We start from the raw sequence: 23,545 nt of genomic DNA, 5'->3' as shown, positions 1-23,545 counted from the left end.
AAAAATTTGCATCAGCATATAATGTTTACCTTGTGGATTCTGATAAATCAACTTTTGATGTTACTTCATATCCTTTTATCTTTGTTGGCGAAAGCTGAATTCTTTTCTTAACCTTTTTCTTTACACCCAAACCTAAAAGAATATCAAATCCCTTCTCATCGCGAGCTGCCACTGGAATTCGTGTGGGACAGACAGATTCTATAAAGCAAAAGCAGTGAAGTTGGTTAATCATGGACTACTCCAACAAGAAAAGAAAAACCAAGAGAGAAAAATACTAGAGAATATAATAATTATGAATATCTATATATGTATATAAATGTATACAAATATATATAAATATATTTTCTTGGAAGATGTGGAAGTATTTTAGGCCCTTGAGAGTAGGGTGTCAATTGTCTTTTTTTTTCCTAAAAAGGGATAAAAATAAAAACAAAAATGTAAGAGAAACATGTGTCAATTGAATATCTTAGAGGAGCAATATACTGAAGTTTGCAATATGAGGGAACCTAATACCTGAGGAGGAGGAGAACACTGGGACACTATTCATGATTCTCATCCAGGATTAGCTATTAATTAGTCAGTTAACTTGGATAATAATTTTACATTTCTTGGATCTTGAAGATGAGTTATAATATTCCTTTCTTACATTCCCAAAATTTGAGAGGTAAAAAGTATTTGCTGTTCTTTATATTCTTTCCAGCTCAAGCAACTTATAATTCTATAGCTCAAATATCATTGGGTCTATCACCTTGGATAAAACTTAACCTGGATCTTAACTATTCATGAAAGTTCTTCAAATAGAACTATCATCTCATCTATGGTTAATTTTGTATATATAAATCATACTTATGAATAAGTAAAGAATATTCCCTTAAGAAGAATCATTAATGTTAATATTCAACTCCATAATTAATAAATATATGATATACTCTAGCTGAAGAATACAATAACTGAACTTAAAGATTCACTAGAGGAGCTCAAGTTACAAGATGAGGCATAAAAAATAACTATAGCAGAAAAATATGTTAATGAACACAAAACATAAGAAGATGCAATTTGTGACATCCATAACATAAAGGATGAGGAGTAAAAGTATAGAGAATTTATATGCTGTTGAAGCTGTTACCAGCTTAATATGAATTATTATAACTACATGATGTTTTATGTAACCTCCATGGTAACCACAATGAAATGTCCATGAAAGATAAACAAAAGAAAAAAAAAAAAAAAACAAGGCAGCAAAATAGAAAATAGGGACAAAAAGCCACAGGATACATCAATAATAATTTACAAAATGGCAATAATAATTCTTCCCTATCAGTGATTATTTAAAATGTAAATGGATTATACTATCCAATCAAAGTACATAGAGAGGCCAAATGGATTTAAAAAAAAAAAAAAGATCCAACTATATGTTGTCTATAAAAGACTCACTTTAAATTTAAGGACGCAAAGTGAAGGGATAAAAAAAGTTCTGGGCAAATGGTAACCAAAAGATAGCCAAGATGTCTATACTTAGATAATAAAAAATTATCATAAGAGACCCAGAAGGATATTCTATTATGAAAAAAGGGTCAATTCACCAGGCAGATATAATAATTATAAAAATATATGCACTCAACATCATGACACTGAAGTGTTTGTATGAAGCAAACATTCATAGAACTGAAGGGAGAAATTGACAGGAACACAATAATAGTAGGGGATTTCAATAATGATTACAGTATCAAAGCAGAAGATCATTTCAATAATCAGTAGACCATCCAAACAGAAGATCAATAAGAAAATAGAGGGCTAACACAATATTATAGACAAAATGAACCTAATAGACATATACAGAATATTCCACCCAATAATAGCAGAATACACATTATTCTCAAGTGCACATGAAACATTCTCCAGGATAAATCACATGTTAGGTCACAAAACAAGTATTATTTGAGAAGACTGAAATCATACAAATATAGTTTCCAAAAACAATAGAATGAAACTAGAAATTAATGGCAGAAGGAAAATAGGAAAATTCACAAATATGTAGAACTATCTTGAACAACCACTGGCTCAAAGAAATCAGAGGGGAAGTTAGAAAATATCTGGTGATGAATGAAAACAAAAACATGACATACTAAAATTTATGAGATGTTGAAAAAGTAATATTAAGAGGGAAAGGGAAGCAATAAATGCCTATATTACAAAAGAAGAAAAATTTTAAGCAACATATGTTTAGACCTTAAGGACCTAGAAAAAGAAGAACAAACTAAGCCCAAAGTTAGCAGAAAAAAGGAAATAATTTAGATTAGAGCAGAAATAAATGAAATAGAGAATATAAAAGCGATTGAAAAATATTAACACAGCTATGAGTTGCTTTTTTGGAAAGATCAATAAAATTGACAAACCATTAGCTAGATTAAGAAAAAGAGAGAAGATTCAAATAAAATCAAAAATGAAAGAAAAGATGTTACCATATCATGCAGTAATTCCATTCCTAGGTATTTGTCCAAAAGAATTGAAAACAGGATCTTGAAGAGATATTTGTACTCCCATGTTCATATTACCATCGCTCACAATAGCCAAGAGGTGAAAACAACCTAAATAATGTCTATGGATGAATAAATGCATAAGGAAATTGTGGTACACACATACAATGAAAGGTTATTCAACCACAAAAAAGAAGGAAATCCTGTCATATGCTATAATATTCATGAACCTTGAAGACATTATGGTAAGTGAAATAAGCCAGTCACGGAAGGACAAATACTGCATGATTCAAGTCTATGAGGTATCTAAAGCAGTCAAAGTTGTATAAACAGGAAATAGAATGGTGGTTGCCAGAGGCTGGAAAGGGGGAAAAATGGACAGTTGTTATTTGATGGGTACAGAGTTTCTAGTCAAGCAAGACGAAAAAATTTTAAAGATCTGTTGTACAATACTGTTCTTATAATTCACAATACCATACACTTAAAACTTTATTAAGAAAGTAGATTTCATGCTGTATGTTTTATACAAAGAGGGGGAAGAGGAGGTGAATTAGTAGTGGTAGTAAGAGTAGCAGTAATAGGTTCTCACACAATAAAGAAACCAACCACTCTTCATCACAAAATGGCGATCCCGACATAAGGAAAATATTGGAGATAATTTCATAGGTTCATGAAGATGAAAGAAACTGTGTGGCAACACACTGGTAAATAATATTTTGATCATTGCTACTCAACCACAGTAAAGTATAAAAATGAACAGTATTAGGAAATGGTAATCCTGTATGTTAAGTACTTCAAAGTACAAGTTAATTATGTATCCCCAAAAAAAACCATATGAATTTGTCAAATGATTCAAATACAAATTACATGATTTAAAGCTGCTGTAATATAGCAAGGCATTAGTAGTGCATTAGTCACAGTCTAAAATGTTTAAAGTGCATAAAATGTCAAGTGCAAAAAAAAACCCTATAAATTCCATAAGTACAATTTCAAAAGCTACATTTTAAAAGATAGTTATTGTGCAGCATTATGTGAACTCAATAGACACAGAAATTACTTACATTCTTTTTGAGTGTGGATGGAGAAAATTTGGCAAGATTTCAAATTTCTTTTTTTATCAATTATACATTTTAGCTGAAATAATTTTTAACTCTTTTAAACACAGCAACTCTTTCATGTGTAATTAGAATTTTAAAAATATAATGCATTTACCAGGATACATATCCACAGAAAAGGTCTCTGAAGTACATACTGAACAAACATATTTAATCCTTTATATTTATATTTTAGGATAAAAATAAATAAGTGAAATTTCTCTAGGAATAGTCTGTTTTAATGATGAAATATTCCTGGCTTCAAAACTAAAGAATTATAACTAATTTGACAATATATTAAACAAAATCTAAATCCCTCTAGCCTGTTCAAGATGATAAAAGTCAATACAGTCTTACTGTTAGAGGTTCATAAAAAGAATAACTGTGATGAATATTTATATTTGTTATATACCTTTAAAGTTTGATAAAGGATGCTTAATTTTCTATACTCTCTTCAGTAAGTATTCTAAAAAAAAAATCTTTAAAATGTTTTTCTCTACCATCTTCCCAAATATGAAGAAAATAGAGGAATTAATGATGTAATTTGTTTCTTAACCCACAAACACATAGGAAACTTTTCTATCAAATATGAACCAACTTATTTTCGGAGTTTTTGTAGAGAAACAAGGAAAAAATGCTTTTTTATTTCATATGAATATTACTTTTTCAAGAATATGGCATATTAAATACCTATAATATTAAAAATAAAACATATGAACAAATTACTCTCCCCTAAAATAATCTGAACACAAGCATGTCTTTGCACAAACAGGATTAATATTTACCACAAATTGGAATTTTCCCATACCATGCAATGCCATTATCATGAACAGAAAGTTAGATTTTATAAAATAATATAACCATGATATAATAAATTGTTAAGTACTTTATTTTCAAATGTTCTTTGAAAGGGAGTTCTTTAAAAATCTCAGTAATTTGACCCTTTTTTCTGAATGATAGATTCCTACTCAGAATTATATAAAAGAATATTCACTGTTATTTATATTAGCAAAATTTAGAAATAAACTAAATGTACACAAATAGGGAAATGTATAAACAAATTACAGTAGATGTCTGCTATCATGTTGACAGAGTATAAAAATTACATATACAATAGAGTATATAATAATATAAAAGTAGAGTGTGAAATTATATATACAATAGTATCCTGATTTAGATAGAAGGATAAACTCTAAGATACACTGGGGAAAAACAGAAAAAGACTAGAATGAAGAGTACAGAAAAACTCATTAACAGGAGCAATATGATTATGCATGGCTTACATATTTTTTCATTCTTTATTTATCTTTCGTTTCTATCATCTCCATAATAGATACATCATCATTGAAAGGAAAAACAACAAATGTAACAAAATATTGTATTGTCCATATTTAGATTTTTGTAACTGTTTCTAAAACCAAAATTTATCCAGAATAAACATAACACAAAGATTTATGCTCATCTCAATTCTAACGGTATAATTTGACTTTAAATATAACTATCTACACCACTGTTCATGAACAGATTATACCAAAATGTTAAGAAAGTATTAATTGTTTCCAAATTATATTAAGGCTTACCTTCACAAAGTTTCTGCTTCATCACTTCCCTTATTTTAGATATTGCAATATAGTCTTCCACATAAAACACGTAAGTAGACGACGGCTTATTGGCAATAGCTCTAAGTTCTGCATCCTCTGTTTCTGAACCAACACCAATGGCAAATAACGTTATCTTGCTGTCTCTTGCTGCTTCTGCTGCATCCTTGACTTCATCTTGGGATTTCCCATCCGTAAGCACCACTGCTATCTTAGTCAGAAATCGTGAGGATTTGGCAAAAAGGTAATCAAGTGCAAACTGGATGGCCTTCCCAGTCCTTGTGTTTCCTCCTAAGTAGTGTATGGATTCCATTGCTGCCGTCAGAGGTTCAACTGAGTCATAGCTGCCAAGGGGAATCTCCAGCACAGGGTAGTCGCTATACTGGACCACTCCGACTTGAATGAACTTCGGTCCTATGTCAAAGTTTTTTGTGATGTTGACAAGCCACTTTTTGACTATTTCAAAGTTTTCTGGGCCAACACTATAAGAGCCATCTAAGATGAAAACTAAATCTGTCGGAGCTGTACGACAACCTAAGTACAAAAGAAAAACCATCAGAGCACATCTTTTATATGAAAAGCAAAAGGGGGGAGGCTTTAAATACATGATTTTAAGCTATACACTAATATCATTGCTTGTTTTAAGTTATTAATGGAATATGTTTAGTCTAAGCTGACCTTAAATATTTACAAAAAAACATATAAACCAATGAATAGGGAGAAAAAAAAATTTAAAACAAATCTTCTGCCAACTTCAGGATTCAACTAGCCAATAAAATTGTATACTCTTTGATACAGTTGATAAAAGTTAAATGAACTGCGATCACTAAAGTGTCAACTCTTGCATTACATCCAAAACGAGTTTCTAAAGGTCTGCTCTGTCATCTTCAGCCAATATTAGACTCAAAATATCAGCTTGTGCTAAGTGAATCTATGTTCAAGGATATACAGCTATTTGTTGCTGTGTAGAGATAAAGATTCTTCTTTCAAGATACCAGGACACTTGTGGTCAGTATGTCTTAGAGTGGGGGAAAAAAGGACAACTTTTGGTGCAAGTTATACCTGAACAAGTTATATGCAGTTGTGAAAAGAAAAAGAAAAAAGTCTCCCTAACTCTCTTGTTTCTATAGTACTCACAGCATGCCTCTAACCTTATTTCCTTCTTTCAGTGTATGTATATTGAATACCTACTCTGTACCTGACATCACACTAGGTCTGTGTTCAAATATACATAAGGTATCTCAAAAAGCTCAAAGTCTAGTTAAGACAGACAACTAACCGGTTAGGCAAAGTAAAAATATTATGAGAACATTTAAGAAGGGCATTACAACCTAACTGTGGAAGGTTGAAGAAGGTTTTTATGGAAAGCAGACAGGCAATGAGAGACCTGAAATAAGAGCTTTAGCCAGGTGAAGAGGAGGACTTCTAATTAAAGGCAATAGCAAGCGCAAAGACCCAGAGATGAGAAACAAACATAGAGTAACAGACAAACTGGTTTGTTTGGGCAATTCCAGTCATTTGGAGTGGCCCACAGAGTGTATGGAAAGGAACAACTGTATTTGCTTTCTCCTTCTTTAACTTCTATACTCAAAGCAACAAAAATAGTTACTGCTTATGGCCCATATGATAATGAGATAACTTCATATTTATGCATTGTTTTGGATTTAGCACAGAAAGGTAATATGACAGCCAATTTTAAGTCTCATGCTTTTGCTCACATTAATGGTGTCCCTTAAGTAGTAATCAGATGCCCAATTTAAAGGTATAAGGTGATTTATTTTCTGTACATATTTGCAAATAGAATATCATAATTGCAAAGGATGATACTAGAGAAAAAATGTCTAGTGGCAATTAATATTCTTAGTATTTTTGCATCTCATTAGGAGTAAATCAATCTTTTTTTCTCTTTCCCTTCCTTTCCCTTCCCTTATCTATGTCTATTTACATATCTAGAATGCTGACAAGGCTCATAAGAAGTCCCAGTTTTAGTTATCTTAGTTTACTCATCACAGTCACCAGCAAAAATAAACATTATTGGTAGGTGAATATTTATTAACACTTAAAAAGTTACAAAAGAAAAAGGAATTGCCAAAACATGGGTTTACCTCAAAAATGTAACTGTAGGATTATGACATTACTCCTAAGGTGCTCTCCTGCAGGTCATGGTGTCCTCAGAAGAGTATAAGGGACACAATTCCAACAACCTCTGCCATGGTGGCCACCGACAAAGTTCAGGGCAGGGACAGCAGAAATGGCATTCCGCCCAGAGGCAAATTTGCTAACCCAAGGGAATGTAATTCTTCTGTTATTTTTGGAAGTTGGACTGGGATTAAAGGGTTATGCTTTTATTTGGGATTTGGGGGAAAGACAAAAGGACAGAGAAGTTGCATTTGCAGAGCTCTTCAATATTGGCCCTCCCACAATAATGAGACTCATTGTTATCTGAACCTGATAGTGTTTGTGTGCCACCTGATTCAGTGGTTCTAGCTCTTACAGGGTTATTCTTGGCTCCTACCCTTCTCCCTGTCACAGAGCCACAGAGCATGTATTTCATAACTGTAAGGTTAGCCAAGAGCATGGGTACACAAGTATTGCCATTTATAAGCCCGAGACATAACACCCCTCCAAGAGACTTCCTCCACAGAGAGATGAATGGCATCATAGAAAAGGAATGGGATTGAAGATCAAAAGCATAGTTCAAATACTAGTTACTGTTCTCACAAGCTGTATGACCCTAGGTAAGCCCCTTAAATTTTGTGAGTCCCTCTTCCCACTCAGAAAAAAATAAACCAGAAAAAAAAGTTATCTCTACCTTGTAGAGTGCTTGGGTAGGTGAAAGTATAAAAGTGTTACGCAAACATTAAGTATCATTGTTTCAATACATGTTCAGCCAAGTTGAATCAACTTGTCAAACCATCTGATTTAAATATCATAGAAACCACAGTTAACTTACAGTAGTGTGTTTATGTTTACAAGTTTTAAAATGTGAGTACAAGAAAATTTCTAAAGAGAAGTATGCTATCTATAAATGATGTGGTCTGTGTAACAGAACTACAAGTAATACAGATCTTTATCTCTAGTGCAAGCTGTCCTGCAGATAATAATAGTCAGCATTTACTGAGATGTACTGTGCTTAACCATTTACATGCACTATCTCATTCAGTCCTGATAACCAACCAATAAGGCAGGTACTTTATCTCTACATCATGCAGTTCAAAAGTGGCTGAACATGGATTCAATATCAGACTGTTAACTCTAACGCTTGATAGGTAATTGAACAAACTATTATCATAGGGTCACCTCAAAATTATCTCTGAGGGAAGCTTTTTCTCTCTGTTAATGAGTAACATAGCAATTCATTTATTTTAAGGTATTAGAGCATCAAAGACAATAAAAATGACACCCTTAAAACCATTGCTCAAACTCCCCTAGTTTGATTTCCAAAATAAATTTATTGATTACACAAAGGAACAATGTTGATAATTCTTACTTGATCTTATCTCCCCATCTTCAGCTAACACAGAATTCTGGAGAAGCAGGACCCAAACTATGCAAAGAAATGTAATATGGTGAGCCATGTTTCTGTTTTTGTTCTAATACTTTGGTTTTAGGATTCCTAGGAAAAAAGAGAAAAAAGAAAAGTTAAACATATTAGGTAAATAAAGACAAACACCTAGCCATTATACATTTAAATGCTTACATTACAATACCCAGTTGGAATACAGTTAATTTTATGATTATCCTTAGAATTAATTTAGATGTGTCTAAAATAGACAAATTTTAAACATATTAATGAAAGAAGATAATAAATAGAAGCTGAAGAAGACCATGATAAGTCTTTAAATTCATAATTGTCTTGGAAAAAGTATACACTTTTTCTAAAACTTTAAGCTTTTCTCAAAACATTTACTAGAATTCCCTTTTTTTTTTTTTTTGGCATAGCCTGTACAACTTTATCACATTCTTTTTAACATCTGAATGGTAGCAAACAGTTTTCTTTTAAATATGAATTTGCATTCAAGGAACACTCAAATGGTATCTGGTGAAAATATTAATATTTTATATGATAAAGCTGAGGGATAGGATTTGATTTTTTAAATGAGGTATGATCACTAATATAAGCATTAAGATCTGTCTTATTTAATCCATAAACACTCATTTATATGACTTTAATATACCTTCTAAAATTAGTCCAAGGACTTCATTTCCTGTTAGAATGTGGAAAGTTGCAAGAGATTGTCACTTACAACAGTGAGAACATACCAGGTAAGCCACAAATCCATAGATTTTTAAACCCAGCATAAAAAAAAGGATTTAAATAAATCTAAATAAATTAAACTTTAGAAGCTATTAATCTTTTGTAGGATAGAAGAAATTCACAACTGTTTTCATTCCTGTCAGAAAGGTAATCCTCCTGAGAAGGAATCTACCATAGTATGTGAGATATTACTCAAAGCTGGTATAACAGATTAGAATCCTGAGAAGTCCCAGCCACAGAACAAGTGTGCCCTCACCCAGCAATTCTTCCCCATGAGCCTTAACTAAATGGATGGACTAGAAAAGTAGTACACAGAAAATTGAGAACAATACAGAACAGCCTTCAGAGATCTTTCCCTTCCTTTCTCCTGTCGAGGTACCCAGAGACTTCCTTAAATACAAAGCAGCGGGTTGCTAAAGGCTGGGGTAATAGCAACAGAGTTGAAAGAAGTCCCTCCAATGCACTCTAGCCTTTCACTGTAACAAAGAGAGAGATTACAAAAAGCAGAAAGCCAAGGAAAGGACTAAAGAGAAATATAGAACTCCCCAGCAATCCAAAAAGCTGGAGACCATGCTGATAAGCTGAAAGAAACCTCCCAGTTTCTCCTAAGATGTGAGAAGAAGCAAGAAAATTTGATTTCTGATCAGGAGAAAAACACTCAATATAAGCAGATTCAGAAATTATCTAAATATCAGAAGTATCAAAAAGTATTTGTAAAATGGCTATGATAAACATGTTAAAGGATCTAGTGAATAAGATGACATGTGAAAATATGGGAAATTTCAAAAGACAGATGGAAACTATAAAAAAAATCAACAGAAATTCTTATAATGAAAAATATATCACAAAGTAACTTTTACAATGGGCTTACCTGCATATTATTAGACGAAGAGATCAGTAAACGTGAGGGTAGGTCAAGGGGAAAAGCCAAGGGGAAAAAAGAGTGATAAAAGAAATAGAGCATCTAAAACTTATGCAAAAATATCAAATGATCTTGATTTAGCATATAAGTAATTACACTTTTTCAGAAGGAAAAGAAAGAATGAAGGAACATTTGAAAAGACATGGCCAAGAATTTTCCAAATTGATGAAAGCTGCCAATTCTCAGGTCAAAGAAGTTCAACAAACTCCAAGCAAGATACAAAATAAATCAAACCTAGGTACATCATATTCAATCAGCTGAGAAACAAAATAAAAGTTTAAAATTCCTAAAACTGGCCAGAGAAAAAAAGACACATTACATATAGAAGGATAGGAATAAGAATTTTAGATAAAAATTTCCCAGTAATAAAATGAGCAATCAGAAAAAGATAAAAATTCTAAATGCGTAGACATCTAATATTAAAGTTTCTGAATATATTAAACAAAAATGAAAAAAAACAGAATAAAAAATAAATAGACACATTCAAAAAATAACATGATATTTTAACATCCAGCTTTTGTTATTACTGAATAGACAAAAAAATACGGAGCATGTTTAGACAACACTACCAAACCGATTTGACCTGACATTTATAGAATACTCCAACTGACAACAGGAGAATACACATTGTTTTGTAATTCAAATGAAATAGTCACCAAAAGAGACTATATACTTGAGAAAAAAATAAGTCTCAAATCTCAAAAAAATAAAACCATACGGATTATGTTCTTTAACCAAATTTTATTTAATTATAACATATTGATGAAGCTATCTGGACCTAGAGGTGTCTCTTTAGGAAAGTTTTTTATTATTAAAAATTCAATTTATTTAATAGATAATTGGATCAGTTTCAATAAAGTGCTTCTTGGTCCATTTCAACTGTCTCCTTATTATTCTTTTATTATCTATAGGATCTGTAGTTGTCCTATAGATTTTCAGTTGTAAAAGTCCCCAAATATTTGGAAATTAAGCAACATATTTCTATATGATCCATGATTAATAAAAAAATCAAAGAAAAGATACTTAAATATTTCAAACAATAATTGTTTAAAAAATAAAATTTGTTATGATGTAGCTAAAGCAGTGCTTAGGAAGTTTAGCTAAAAAGTATATATCAGAAAAGAAGAAAAATGCCAAATCAATATCTAAGCTTCCACTTTAAGAAGCTAGAGAAAGTATAACAAATTTTCACAAGCTACACATCCAATAAAGGGCTGATAACAAGAATTTATTTAGAACTCAGGAAAATCAGCAAGGGAAAAATCAAACAACCCTATCAAAAAGTGGGCAAAGGACATGAACAGAAGACAGAATAATGGCCAACAAACATATGAAAAAATGCTCAACATCTCTAATCATCAGGGAAATGCAAATCAAAACTGCAATGAGAAATCACTTATCTCCAGTAAGAATGGCCTTTATCAAAAAGTCCCCAAACAATAAATGTTGGCATGGATACAGACAGGAACGCTCCTACACTGCTGGTGGGACTGCAAACTGGTTCAACCTCTGTGGAAAGCAATATGGAGATACCTTAAAACAATACAAGTAGATCTACCATTCAATCCAGCAATTCCACTACTGGGCATCTACCCAAAAGATCAAATGACACTCTATAATAAAGACACCTGCACTCAAATGTTTATAGCAGCAAAATTCACAATTGCGAAGTTGTGGAAACAACCCAAGTGCCCATCAATACATGAGTGGATTAATAAAATGTGGTATATGTATACCATGGAGTACTATTCAGCTTTAAGATAGCACCTCTTGTATTTTCCTGGATAGAGCTGGAACCCATTCTAGTAAGTGAAGTATCTCAAGAATGGAAAAACAAGCACTACAATCTCACTACATGTACTCACCAGCAAATTGGTATTAATGGATCAACTCTTAAGTGAACATATAGGAATAACATTTATCAGGTGTCGGGCAGGTGGGAGGGGGGAGGAGGAGATGGGTATATACAAACATAATGAGTGAGATGTGCAACGTTTGGGGGAAGGTCACGCTTGAAGCTCTGACTCGAGTGGGAAGGGGGCATGGGCAATATATGTAACTTTAACATTTGTACCCCCGTAATATGCTGAAATAAAAAATTTTTTAAAAGAAGAATAAAAAAGAGAAACAGCAGGAGTAGCTACACATCTATCTGATAAAATAAATTTTAAGACAAAAACTATAAACAGACACAAAGAAGGTAATTATATAATGATGAAGGGGTCAATTCAGCAAGAGGATATAATTCTAAATATATACATATCCGACACTGGAGCACCCAGATACATAAAGCAAATATTATCAGAGCTACAGAGAGAGACAGACTCCAGTACGATAATTGTTGGAAACCTTGACACTCCACTTTCAGCATTGGACAGATCATCTGAAAAGAAAATTAACAAAGAAACATTGAAATTAATGTGCACTATACACCATGGAGCACTCTCAAGGATAGATCATATGTTAGGCCACAAAACAAGTCTTAAATTAGTAAAAAAAAAATTGAAATCATATCAAGTATTCTCTGACCACAGTGGAATAAAACTAGAATTCAATAACTACAGGAACATTAGAAACTATACAAACACATGGAAATTTGACAATATGCTCCTCAATGATCAGTGAGTCAATGAAGAGATTAAAAAGGAACCTTTTTTAATTCTCAAAATAATTTTTCTTGAAACAAATGAAAATGAAAGCACAACATAATAAAAACCTTTGTGATACAGTAAAAGTAGCACTCAGAGAAAAGCTTGTAGCAATAAGTGCCTTTGTCACAAAAGTAGAAAAGCTTCAAATAAAAAACATAATGATGTAACTCAAAGAACTAGAAAAACATGAGCAAGCCAATACAAAATTAGTAGAAGAAAAGAAATAAAGATCAGAGCAAAAATAAATGAAATTGAAACAAAAAATAAAAGATCAATGAAATGAAAAAATGGTTTTGTGAAAAGATCAACAAAATTGACACACCATTAGCAAGAAGACCCAAAGAGAGAAGAGCCAAATAAAAAAAAAAAATCAGAGATAAAAAGGGAGACATTACAACTGATACTGCAGAAATTCAAAGGATCATAAATGTCCAAAACTGTCAGTGAGAAACATTTTTGGTGAGTCATCACAAGAATGTGCTATTTTATGACAACAACATGTACTAATAAACTTTGACTAACTTCATCCCTAAAAGTCTCAATTAAGTTATTAAGCTTCTCTACCAAAAACATCTTCGGTATTTCCACGTAATATAAAATTATTTCAGAATTCTCAAGCTAAAGTTAATTTCCTAATTTTATTATACCCTATATTGACAACCATTAAAGTAGAAGAGATGAAAGGGCATTAAACACATGTTATTGCCATATTATGTAATGACTGAAACAGGCTGGTATATTTCAGAAATATGTTTTATAGGTATTTAATTGCACATATGTTTGTGTACAATTCATGTAAGATTAGGCTTAGCAAATTTGTTTGAATCACTAGGGGAATGTGTTAAACTTCCAGTTCCAAATATTGTTATAACAGAAAACATTGACAACTAAGATAATTTCTAACAAGCTCCCAGGTGATGTTGATTCTGCTAGGATGAAGACCAAACTTTGAGGAGTTAAGCTCTAAAAGGCACTTCAGTTTTTGTCTTCCGTTGTTTTTTTTTTTCAAAACATATAAATGATGATGAAATTTCTATAATACCAAAAATAGTATCCCTAGTGCTAAGAATCTGAGCCCTAGTATCTCTTCCTTTCTGAAACAAATGTGGCAGTGGAGGTAGAGAGGTAGGCAGAATTGTGACCCTAGTAGCATGAACCAAGAGTATTTTATTATCTATTTCAGTTCAACTAAAATGCTAAGAAAAAAGAAAACTCAAATAAATAAATTATAAATTAAGAGGTATTACAACTGATACCACAGAATTACAAAGACTCAGACAATTATGAAAAATTATATACCAACAACTTAGAAATAGTTTAAATTCCTGGAAACTCATAATCTACCAAAACTCAATAATGAAGAAATACAAAATCTGAACATACCTATAACTACTAAGGAGATTAAATCAGTAATCAAAATCTTCCAACAAAAAAAAGTCCAGGACCAGATGGCTTCATGGTGAATTCTTCTGCACATTTAAAGAAGAATAATGCCAACTCTTCTCAAACACTTCCAAAAAATTGAAAAATAGGAAATACTTCCAAACTTATTTTGTGAGTACAGCTTTATGCTGATTCCAAAGCCAGATAAGAATATTACAAGAAAAGAAAATTACAGGCCAATATTCCTGATGAACATAGATGTAAAATTCCTCAATAAAATGCTAGCAAACCAAATTCAACAGCACATTCAAAGGATCATACACCATGACCAAATGGGATTTATTCCTGGGATGAAAGTATGGTCTGACATGCAAAAATCAATAAAAAAGATACACCACATCAACAAAATGAAGGATAAAATCATATCCTATCATCTAAATAGATGCAGAAAAAGCATTTGAAAAGTTCAGCATCTTTTTATCATAAAAAACACTCAACAAATTAGGCATAGAAGGTATGATCCTCAACATAATAAACCCAGAGATAAAATCATACTCAACAATGACAACCTGAAAACTTTTCCTCTAAGATCAGGAACAAGACAAGAGTGGCCACTATCACCACTTATATTCAACATAGTACTGGAAGTCCTAGCCAGATCAATTAGGCAAAAGAAAAAAAAGAAAGAAAGAAAGAAAAAAGGCATCCAAATTTGAAAGGAAGAGATGAAATTGTCTCTATTCACAGATGACAAGATCTTATTACAGAAAATCCTAATAAAGGCTCCACCAAAAAATGAAATAAACTTGTAGGACTCAACATACAAAAATAAGTTGCATTTCTTTAATGACCAGCTATCCTAAAAGAAACAGAAAAAAAAATTCCACTTACAATAAAGTGAAAAAGAATAAAATAATGATGAATAAACTTAACCTACAAAGTGAGAGATCTGTCCACTGAAATCTATAAAACACTAATGAAAGAAATGGAAGATAACACAAGGATATATGGAAAGATATCCATATTCAGAGACTAGAAGAATTAATATTGTTAAAATGTCCATATTACCCAAAGCAATCTGTAAATTCAATTCAATCATAACAAAAGTCCAATGGCATATTCTACAAAAATAGAAAAAAACAATCCCATAATTTGTATGGAAACACAAAAAACTTCAAATAGCTAAAGCAATTTTGAACAAGAACAACAAAGCTGGAGGTATCACACTTTCTGACTTCAAATTATATTACAAAGCTATAGTAATCAAAATAGTATGATATTGGCATAAAAACAGACATACAAGCCCACGGAACAGAATAGAGAGTCAATAAACTCACACGTATTTAGACAATTAATTTTCCACAAAGGTGGCAAGAATCCATAACAGGGAAAGAATAGTCTCTTCAATCAATAGTGCTGGGAGAACTGGATATCCACATGCAAAAGAATGAAATTGGATGCTTATCTTAAATCATACATCAAAAATCAACTCTGGCCGGGCACAGTGGCTCATGCCTATAATCCTAGCACTCTGGGAGGCTGAGGAGGGCGGCTTGCTGGAGGTCAGGAGTTCGAAACCAGCCTGAGCAAGAGCAAGACCCCGTCTCTACTATAAATAAAAAGAAATTAATTGGGCAACTAATATATATAAAAAATTAACCAGGCATGGTGGCACATGCCTTGTAGTCCCAGCTACTCGGGAGGCTGAGGCAGAAGGATTGCTTGAGCCCAGGAGTTTCAATTTGCTGTGAGCTAGGCTGATGCCACAGCACTCACTCTAGCCTGGGCAACAAAGCAAGACTCTGTCTCAAAAAAAAAAAGAAAAAAATCAACTCAAAATGGATTAAAGACAAATGTAAGACCTTAAACCTCAAAACTGCTAGAAGAAAACATAGGGGGACAGATTCATAACATTGGGCATGGCAATAGTTTTTTGGATTTAACAACAAAAGCATAGGCAACAAAGGCAAAAATAAACAAGTGGGACTACCTCAAACTGAAAAGTTTATGCACAGCAAAGTAAACAATTGACAATATCTTTTAGCAACCTACAGAAAGGAAGAAAATATTTGTAAACCATATATCTAATAAAGAGTTAATATCCAAAATATATAAGAAACTCATATAACTCTATAGCAAAAAAAAAACCTGATTTAAAAATGGGTAAATAGACATTTTCCCAAAGAAGGTATATAAATGATCAAAAAGTATATGAAGATGCTCAACATCATCAATCATCAGGGAAATGCAAATCAAACCCACAATGACATCACCTCATACCTGTTAGTATGGCTATTATCAAAAAGTCAAAAGATAGCAAATGGTGAGGAATGATGAAAAGTGAATGCTTGTACAATGTTGGTGAAACTTTAGATTGATACAGCCATCATGGAAAACAATAAGAAGGTTCCCCAAAAAGTTAAAAATAGAACTACCAGGTATGACACAGCAATATCATTTATGGGTATATATCCAAAAGAAATAAAATCACTATCTCAAAGAGGTATCTGCATTCCCATGTTCATTGTAGCCCTATTTACAGTAGCCAGTAGCCAAGATATGAAAACAACCTAAGTGTTCATCAATTGATGAATGATTAAAGAAACTGCGGTGTGTACACACACACAATGGGATATTATTCAGCCTTAAACAGAAAGGAAATCTTACCATTTGCAACAACATGGATGGGCCTTTAGGAGAGTATGCTAAGTAAAATAAGCCAGACACAGAAAGAAAATACTATATGATCTCATGTATATGTGATTTCTGAAAAATAAAAGTCAGACTCATAGAAACAGAACGTAGAATGGTGCTTACCAAAGGCTAGGGGATGGAGGAAGGAGGGAGATGTTGATCCAAAGGTACAAACTTTCACTTATAAGATGAATAAGTTCTGGAGACTTAATGTACAGCATAGTCACTACAGTCAATAATAATGTATTTAATACTTGAGATTTGCTAAGAGAATAGATCTTAAGTTTTCTCACCACACACAAAAAAAATGATAACTAGGAGAGGTGATAGATATGATAGGTGGATTGTGGTAATCATCATTGCATATTGTATACTTACATCAAAACATCATGCCATACACCTTAAACATATATAATTTTTATTTGCCAATCATACCTCAATAAAGCTGAGAGAAATGTTTAACCTCAACATAAGTAAAAAAGAGAAGAAAAGCAAAAAGAATACAGGCCAGCAATGTCTATGGTGCAATCAGTAGGCTTATGGTATATTAAGTGGGAACAAAAAGAGAAAGAGAGATTAAGAAGGCCATGCTCTCAGGTCTATTTCACATGCCATTAGGGGATACTATATCACAGTTTATCTACCTGCTCGATAAGAAACTAAAATGAGTCATTTGATACTTTGCCTAAATTATACTTTTAAAAAAACTTTAGAATATGTATGCTTAAATATTGTCTTGATAGGAATTTGGAATAACTACTTTGGTGGCAGGAGTGAACAAAGTTGGAAAATAATGGCTTCCCTCAAGAATGAGGCTACGGATTAAGTTTCCTTTGTTCACCGGCTGAAAGCAGCTCTACAGATATAGAAAGGCTGGGATAACATCTGGGGTCCAAGATCCTGGGCACAGATGCTAAATTTGCCCTTTCCTGCCACACCAGAATTGGGCCTACTCTGAACCCGGAGTTGTTTAGACTAGAGCCTGCTTGTGGTGGTAATTATTACCATTCCAGGGTCTCCAGTAGATGATACTTGAATTCTTAACAGCAAAAAGTCTATAGTTGCTTGCCTCACTTCTAGTGAATGGCTCTCTAAAAAAATATGGGAATATATGGTACCTTCTTAAATATGGAATTCTATTTTAGAAATTTTTAACTTTTTATTGCTATATAAATCTTTCTTTTCTTTATTTCAGCATAATATGGGGGTACAAATGTTAAGGTTACATACATTATTATTGCCTTCCCTCCCCCCTCGAGTCAGAGCTTCAAGTGTAAATCTTTCTTAATGGGTAATGGAAAAACAGGAAATTACTTTTACCAGAATATTGGAATTTAAACTGAGCTCACCTGTTAATATGGAATATACACTAGGCTAAATATGCATCAGGTAACCCAGCTTATAGATTTAACACTGCCATTAACTAATTGTAACTTAAAGAACATCCTTCTTACAGTTTTCTAATACTTAACAAAAAAAAAAGAGGTGAACCTGGTCATCTGTAATCTTCCTTTCAACTGTGAAAATCATCATCCATATTCTCGCTTTTCCCAGGATTGCAATCATGAAAATTTATAGTTTAAAAACTGCATTGAGAGAACAAACATTAGTTCATTTAACCTTGAGAACTGTTGAGGAACATAAGGCTTACTTAGTTCATATGGTTTGCCTGCCCCATGTACTGTCATAAACAACAGACCCAAAACTTAAAATCAAATTCACTGACATCAGAGTTCCTTCCACTATATTCATTCAGCAACCAACATTTATTAAGTGCGACAGACACTCTTTCAGTGCTGGGAATCCAGAGGTGACCAAACTAGATAAGGAATTTGCTTTCATGCAGTTTATATGCCAGAAACTAAATAAATAACTTCAGAAGGCAGCAAGTATATTAAGAAATGAAAACATATCACAAAGCCAGGAGGAAAGGAAGGGCTCTCTGAAAAGGTAACATTTGAGCTGACTCATAAATAGCATAATAGAGCCACACTTGATGGGATCTGGGGACAAACTTTCCATTCTGTTGATGGAGCAAGTTTGGCTCGTTCCAGGAAAAGATGGACAGTCACTGAATCATGGCTGTGGGAGCAAGAGGAAGAATGGCCAGGGCTAAAAAGAAGTAGCAAGATGCACAAGTAGTATATCAATTTTAGTATTGTTTTTCTTAAATGCAAATGGTATCTATTAAAGAGTTTTATGCATGGTCTGGTTTTCAGAATAAGTAGATCATCCCACTTTCAAAACCAAAGAACTCTATAAAGCTTAAGAATTATTTTATTTTCAAGGAAAGGTGGAAATAAAGACATTGATTACTTATTGACCTCTCTTGCCTTCTCTTCCATTTCCTTACCTTATGTGTTATATTCACCTGTCTTCATTGCTAATATTTTATTAATTTCAAAATAAATACTTGTGAGTAAATTTCTCAGAATAGTAGACACAAATGAACACAAGTTCCTCATCCACTTGTAATTAATGTATCTTTTGGTGCATCAGTGGAAAGGCATGGGGATTCACATGAAGAGCCTCCAGGAGTGTAATAAAAGCTTTCAAAATGAGGGATGGTCAGGAAAGATACCATCTCAAAATTTGGTTGTTGTGCTTGGCTGTAAAACCTTCAAATAAAAGTGAAGACTAAAAATAGTCCCCTCATGAGACACTAACTCATACTTATTTAAAGGCTCTGTCTTTGAACTAAATTATAAAACAGGAAAAGGTGGGAAAACTGAAATTCTGGTCTCTGCTCTTTTACACATACACACTTACAGTGTTCTATATTCTGACATTAAGGTATTAGAAAGAAGAATCAATTAGAAAAGAATAGAATTTAGAAGAGTGAAGTGCTGGCAAACTGGTTAAAAATATTAAGAATTTATGTGTGTGTGTGCAGAGTTTGGTTTGTTTAAGCTATTATTAAAACAACAGAATGATGGTTATAACTTTTGGAATTACATAGGTCAAATCATATCCCCCCAAATATGTAATTAATCAGTGTCACTTTGTGCATGTATAACGATTTATGGTTAACTAAACCATTAATATTTGTTACTGTATTTCTCTAAATAACAACCTAGCATGGTAGGCAGGACAGGTAATTATAATACCTACTTTATAGACAGGCTAACAGGTTCAAAAAAACTACAGTATTATTTTATCCATTGTCTTAAATACTAAGGATAAAAAAATTCTACCTACCCCTGAACTGCAAAGTCTGGTGGGGAAGAGAAACATGTGAGTGCATACTTAACAGCAATTCACTATGATAGACGATCCAAAAAGATGTCAAGCAACAAATAAGACAAATTTGTCACATAATGGTTCAGGAGCTTTGCGACCTAAAAACTGGACCTTAAAAAGATACTTGAAGATACAGTTCCATTAAAAGGTACACATGTAAATCAAGAAAGAGAAAGTATGGCATCCAGAAAACAGTACCTCCCAGCCAGAAGAGCAGCAAAAGGCTGCTCCAGGACATGAAGGTTATACTAGCTATGCCACAAGTATAGGAAACAACCCGGCCACAAGGAAACCACAGAATAGAGTGCTCCAGAATGGTTACCCCCAAGAGGAAAAGAAACTGGAGGGCAACACAATAGAATATATAACATAACATTTGGGGAAAAAAATAAGAATCTACAGGTGGCAAAAAGAGCCAGAGGAAAAAAGGCAATTATGAAATTAAAAAAAAATCAGCTATTCAAGAAAAGAATATATTTATGGTATGCTATTCAGACAAATAGTGAAAAATATCTATGTAATCATAATAACATAATGGGTTTTATTCACTTAAAAATGATGCATTGGGTGGATGGGTAAAATAAATAGAAGTGGTATAAGGAAAATTTTCACTAATAGTGATGGAAGCTTAATAGATCTGATATAAAACTGATAAATCAGAGAATTTGAGAATAAGTTTATTTCAAACTATAGAATTATAGAATAATTACCAGAATAAAACAGTTAAAACAAATTGAAAGGTTGTAGATCTGAAATAAGGAGGAATGGTATAAGGGATTTTTAAATTTTATTTTAAAAATTATTAAGCTTTCAAATAATCATTAATTTTGGCCATTTGTATTATGTTTTCACAAAGTATTTTAAGTAGGCATGTCAATATTTGTTTTATAAGGCTATGAGAAATAAGGTGGATAAAGTATGGAAAGGACAAAGGGCCTAACAAATAGTGAATTCTCAATATATAGAAGCTATTATAATAATTATAGACAAAAAATACATTTAAAATTTTTTTAATGACAATAAATGATGGGATAAGAAGCATAGAGATTTGTAGCTGATCTATTAAATATAATTATTATATTTTAGTTTATTAAAAATTAATGAAAAACTAAAGCACTCATTTTTAAACTTACTTTATAAAAATGTTTACTCTTCCCTCAGTTACTGAATGTTCTTTAATATTATTTGAATAGCACACTTGGAACATAAGAACAGAATAATAATCCATTTCCAATTGAAAAAGATAAAGGTAAAAGAGGAATGCCCTAAAACTTTGATTTTGATTAACCATGACCAAAAGTAATATAGATGAAAGACTGAATTATCTTTCAATCTAGTTGAGAGAGGAAATTGAACTCTTTCTTCTGTCTCCAAAGAAAATTATATTTTAAAATATTGATGTCATAATAAGAGGTAATTAAAAAGTGTATAACCCAAACCAAAAGGAGAAAAGCATTACAGAGATGTCAGGGAATTAATTAATATAACTCTATATTGTTTTTCTCAGAAAAAAGGGGAATCATAGCATTTCCCACAATTACATTAACCGCTTTGGCTTCTCTATCCTTTTGTTAATGCTACAAATCCAGGAGCACACATCCGTCTCTCTTATCTCCCCTCTACTTAATTGATGACACATAAGGAGGAGGAGGACTTTGACATTCTCTCTCATCACTGCATAATAAGCACCTCAAATAGCACTTGGCACATCTTTGACATTCTGTAAATGTTGACTTAATTAAATCCTATTCTTTCTGCTTCCAACATCTCTTCTATCCCTCCCCTTGTTATATCTCCACTGATAATGCCTTGCTCATCTTACACTTAGTCCATAATAATACGCACCTGAGTTATCTCTTAACTGCTGGTCACATCCCCATCTAATCTAAACTGCTAGTTCCAGTATTTGCTTTCACACTGCAGAATGGGTGGATAATTTCTTGATTGGGTCATAGAGTACATAACATAATATCCACTAAAACCACATACGAAAGCGCGAACTGCAGTAACTTCATTGTCTGGATTTTGGAGAAGTGTTTTTAAAAATCCAATCTATATCAGCTAACCTTTGCAACAACAACAACAACAACAAAAAAAAGAAGGAATAAAATAAAATAAAATAAAAATAAAAAAAAATCCAATCTAGCCATAGCAACTTCTGAATATTCAAGCAACAAAAGAATATGCATGTCTATATAATCACACAAAATGAGACCAGTAGAAGATAGCCAAGGAAATGGAGTACTGTGGATTTTATTAATATTTGCCTTGGCCAGCAAATCCACAGAAAACAAGCCATGGGATTCTGTTGGTGATTTAAACTGGGCTTATAAATGTAGCTTTTTTCTCTATCCCTAAATTCTTCTTATATTAACACTGATTAGTCTAATTTCCTTTTTTACTTAGTTCTAATTTTGACAATGAAATATTAGAAAAGTAAAGACATCAATTTCCAAAGGGAAAACTAATAAAACTTTAAATATCTAATTCAGGTCAAAATTTTCCCCAAACTGCCTAATCTTCCATATGGGATACACCAGAAAGAATTCTAGGTAGCAAGTCAAGTGATGCAATTTCTAGTCCTAGATGTGCCTTATTTGCCTACTTGGAAAATATAATATTAGCATATGCAAAGTTAAATAATAGTACAGGATAACAAATCCAAAATAAATGGCATAGACTATGGTATGTGAAAGGAAATGGATGGAAATGAGCAATTCATGGTCAAGTGACATGAATAAAATCATCAATAAGTAACTATCACCCCAATTGTGGTTTTTAAATATCATTCTCCACAAAAGAAACCAAGGATCTTTGGAAAAATAGCAGCTTCCAGATTTGGGGTATATAAGACATGAGACAGAGAAATCTTGTCATTCTGAAAACAAGAAAACCTTCAAACGCTACTGGGATTAAATCAAAGAGTAAACCAAAGGGACCCAAGAGCGAATTTGAAAGGCTCCCATTGACTAAAGATGAAATCTTTTGATCATTAAAAAATAATTGCAATGGATTAAAATTTATTAAATATATGAGTTCATAATGATAAATATAAAAAACACTTTAGGTCACCTGTGAAGGTTGCTAGGAAAGAGGAAGGAAGGAAGGAAGAAGGAAGGAAGGAAGGAAGGAAGGAAGGAAGGAAGGAAGGAAGGAAGGAAGGAAGGAAGGGAGGGAGGGAGGGAGGGAGGGAGGGAGGGAGGGAGGGAGGGAGGGAGGGAGGGAGGG

General features: G+C 32.7%; 1 protein-coding gene across 1 annotated transcript in view; it reads right to left on the bottom strand.

Annotated features, from left to right (window-relative positions):
• Positions 1-23,545, bottom strand: part of COL21A1 (collagen type XXI alpha 1 chain) — a 179,064-nt gene that overhangs the window by 107,685 nt on the left and 47,834 nt on the right. The window contains exons 2-4 of the mRNA XM_076003284.1: positions 8,660-8,785; positions 5,152-5,703; positions 30-198 (exon numbers count right to left, since the gene is read on the bottom strand). Coding sequence (XP_075859399.1) covers positions 30-198; positions 5,152-5,703; positions 8,660-8,747 — 809 coding nt within the window. The 5' untranslated portion in view covers positions 8,748-8,785. The remainder of the gene's footprint in view (positions 1-29; positions 199-5,151; positions 5,704-8,659; positions 8,786-23,545) is intronic.

This window comes from Microcebus murinus, chromosome 5 (assembly GCF_040939455.1).
Source record: "Microcebus murinus isolate Inina chromosome 5, M.murinus_Inina_mat1.0, whole genome shotgun sequence".
Classification (NCBI taxonomy): domain Eukaryota; kingdom Metazoa; phylum Chordata; class Mammalia; order Primates; family Cheirogaleidae; genus Microcebus; species Microcebus murinus.
The sequence above is the reverse complement of the archived record's forward strand: the minus strand, read 5'-3'. Positions and strand labels throughout refer to the sequence as shown.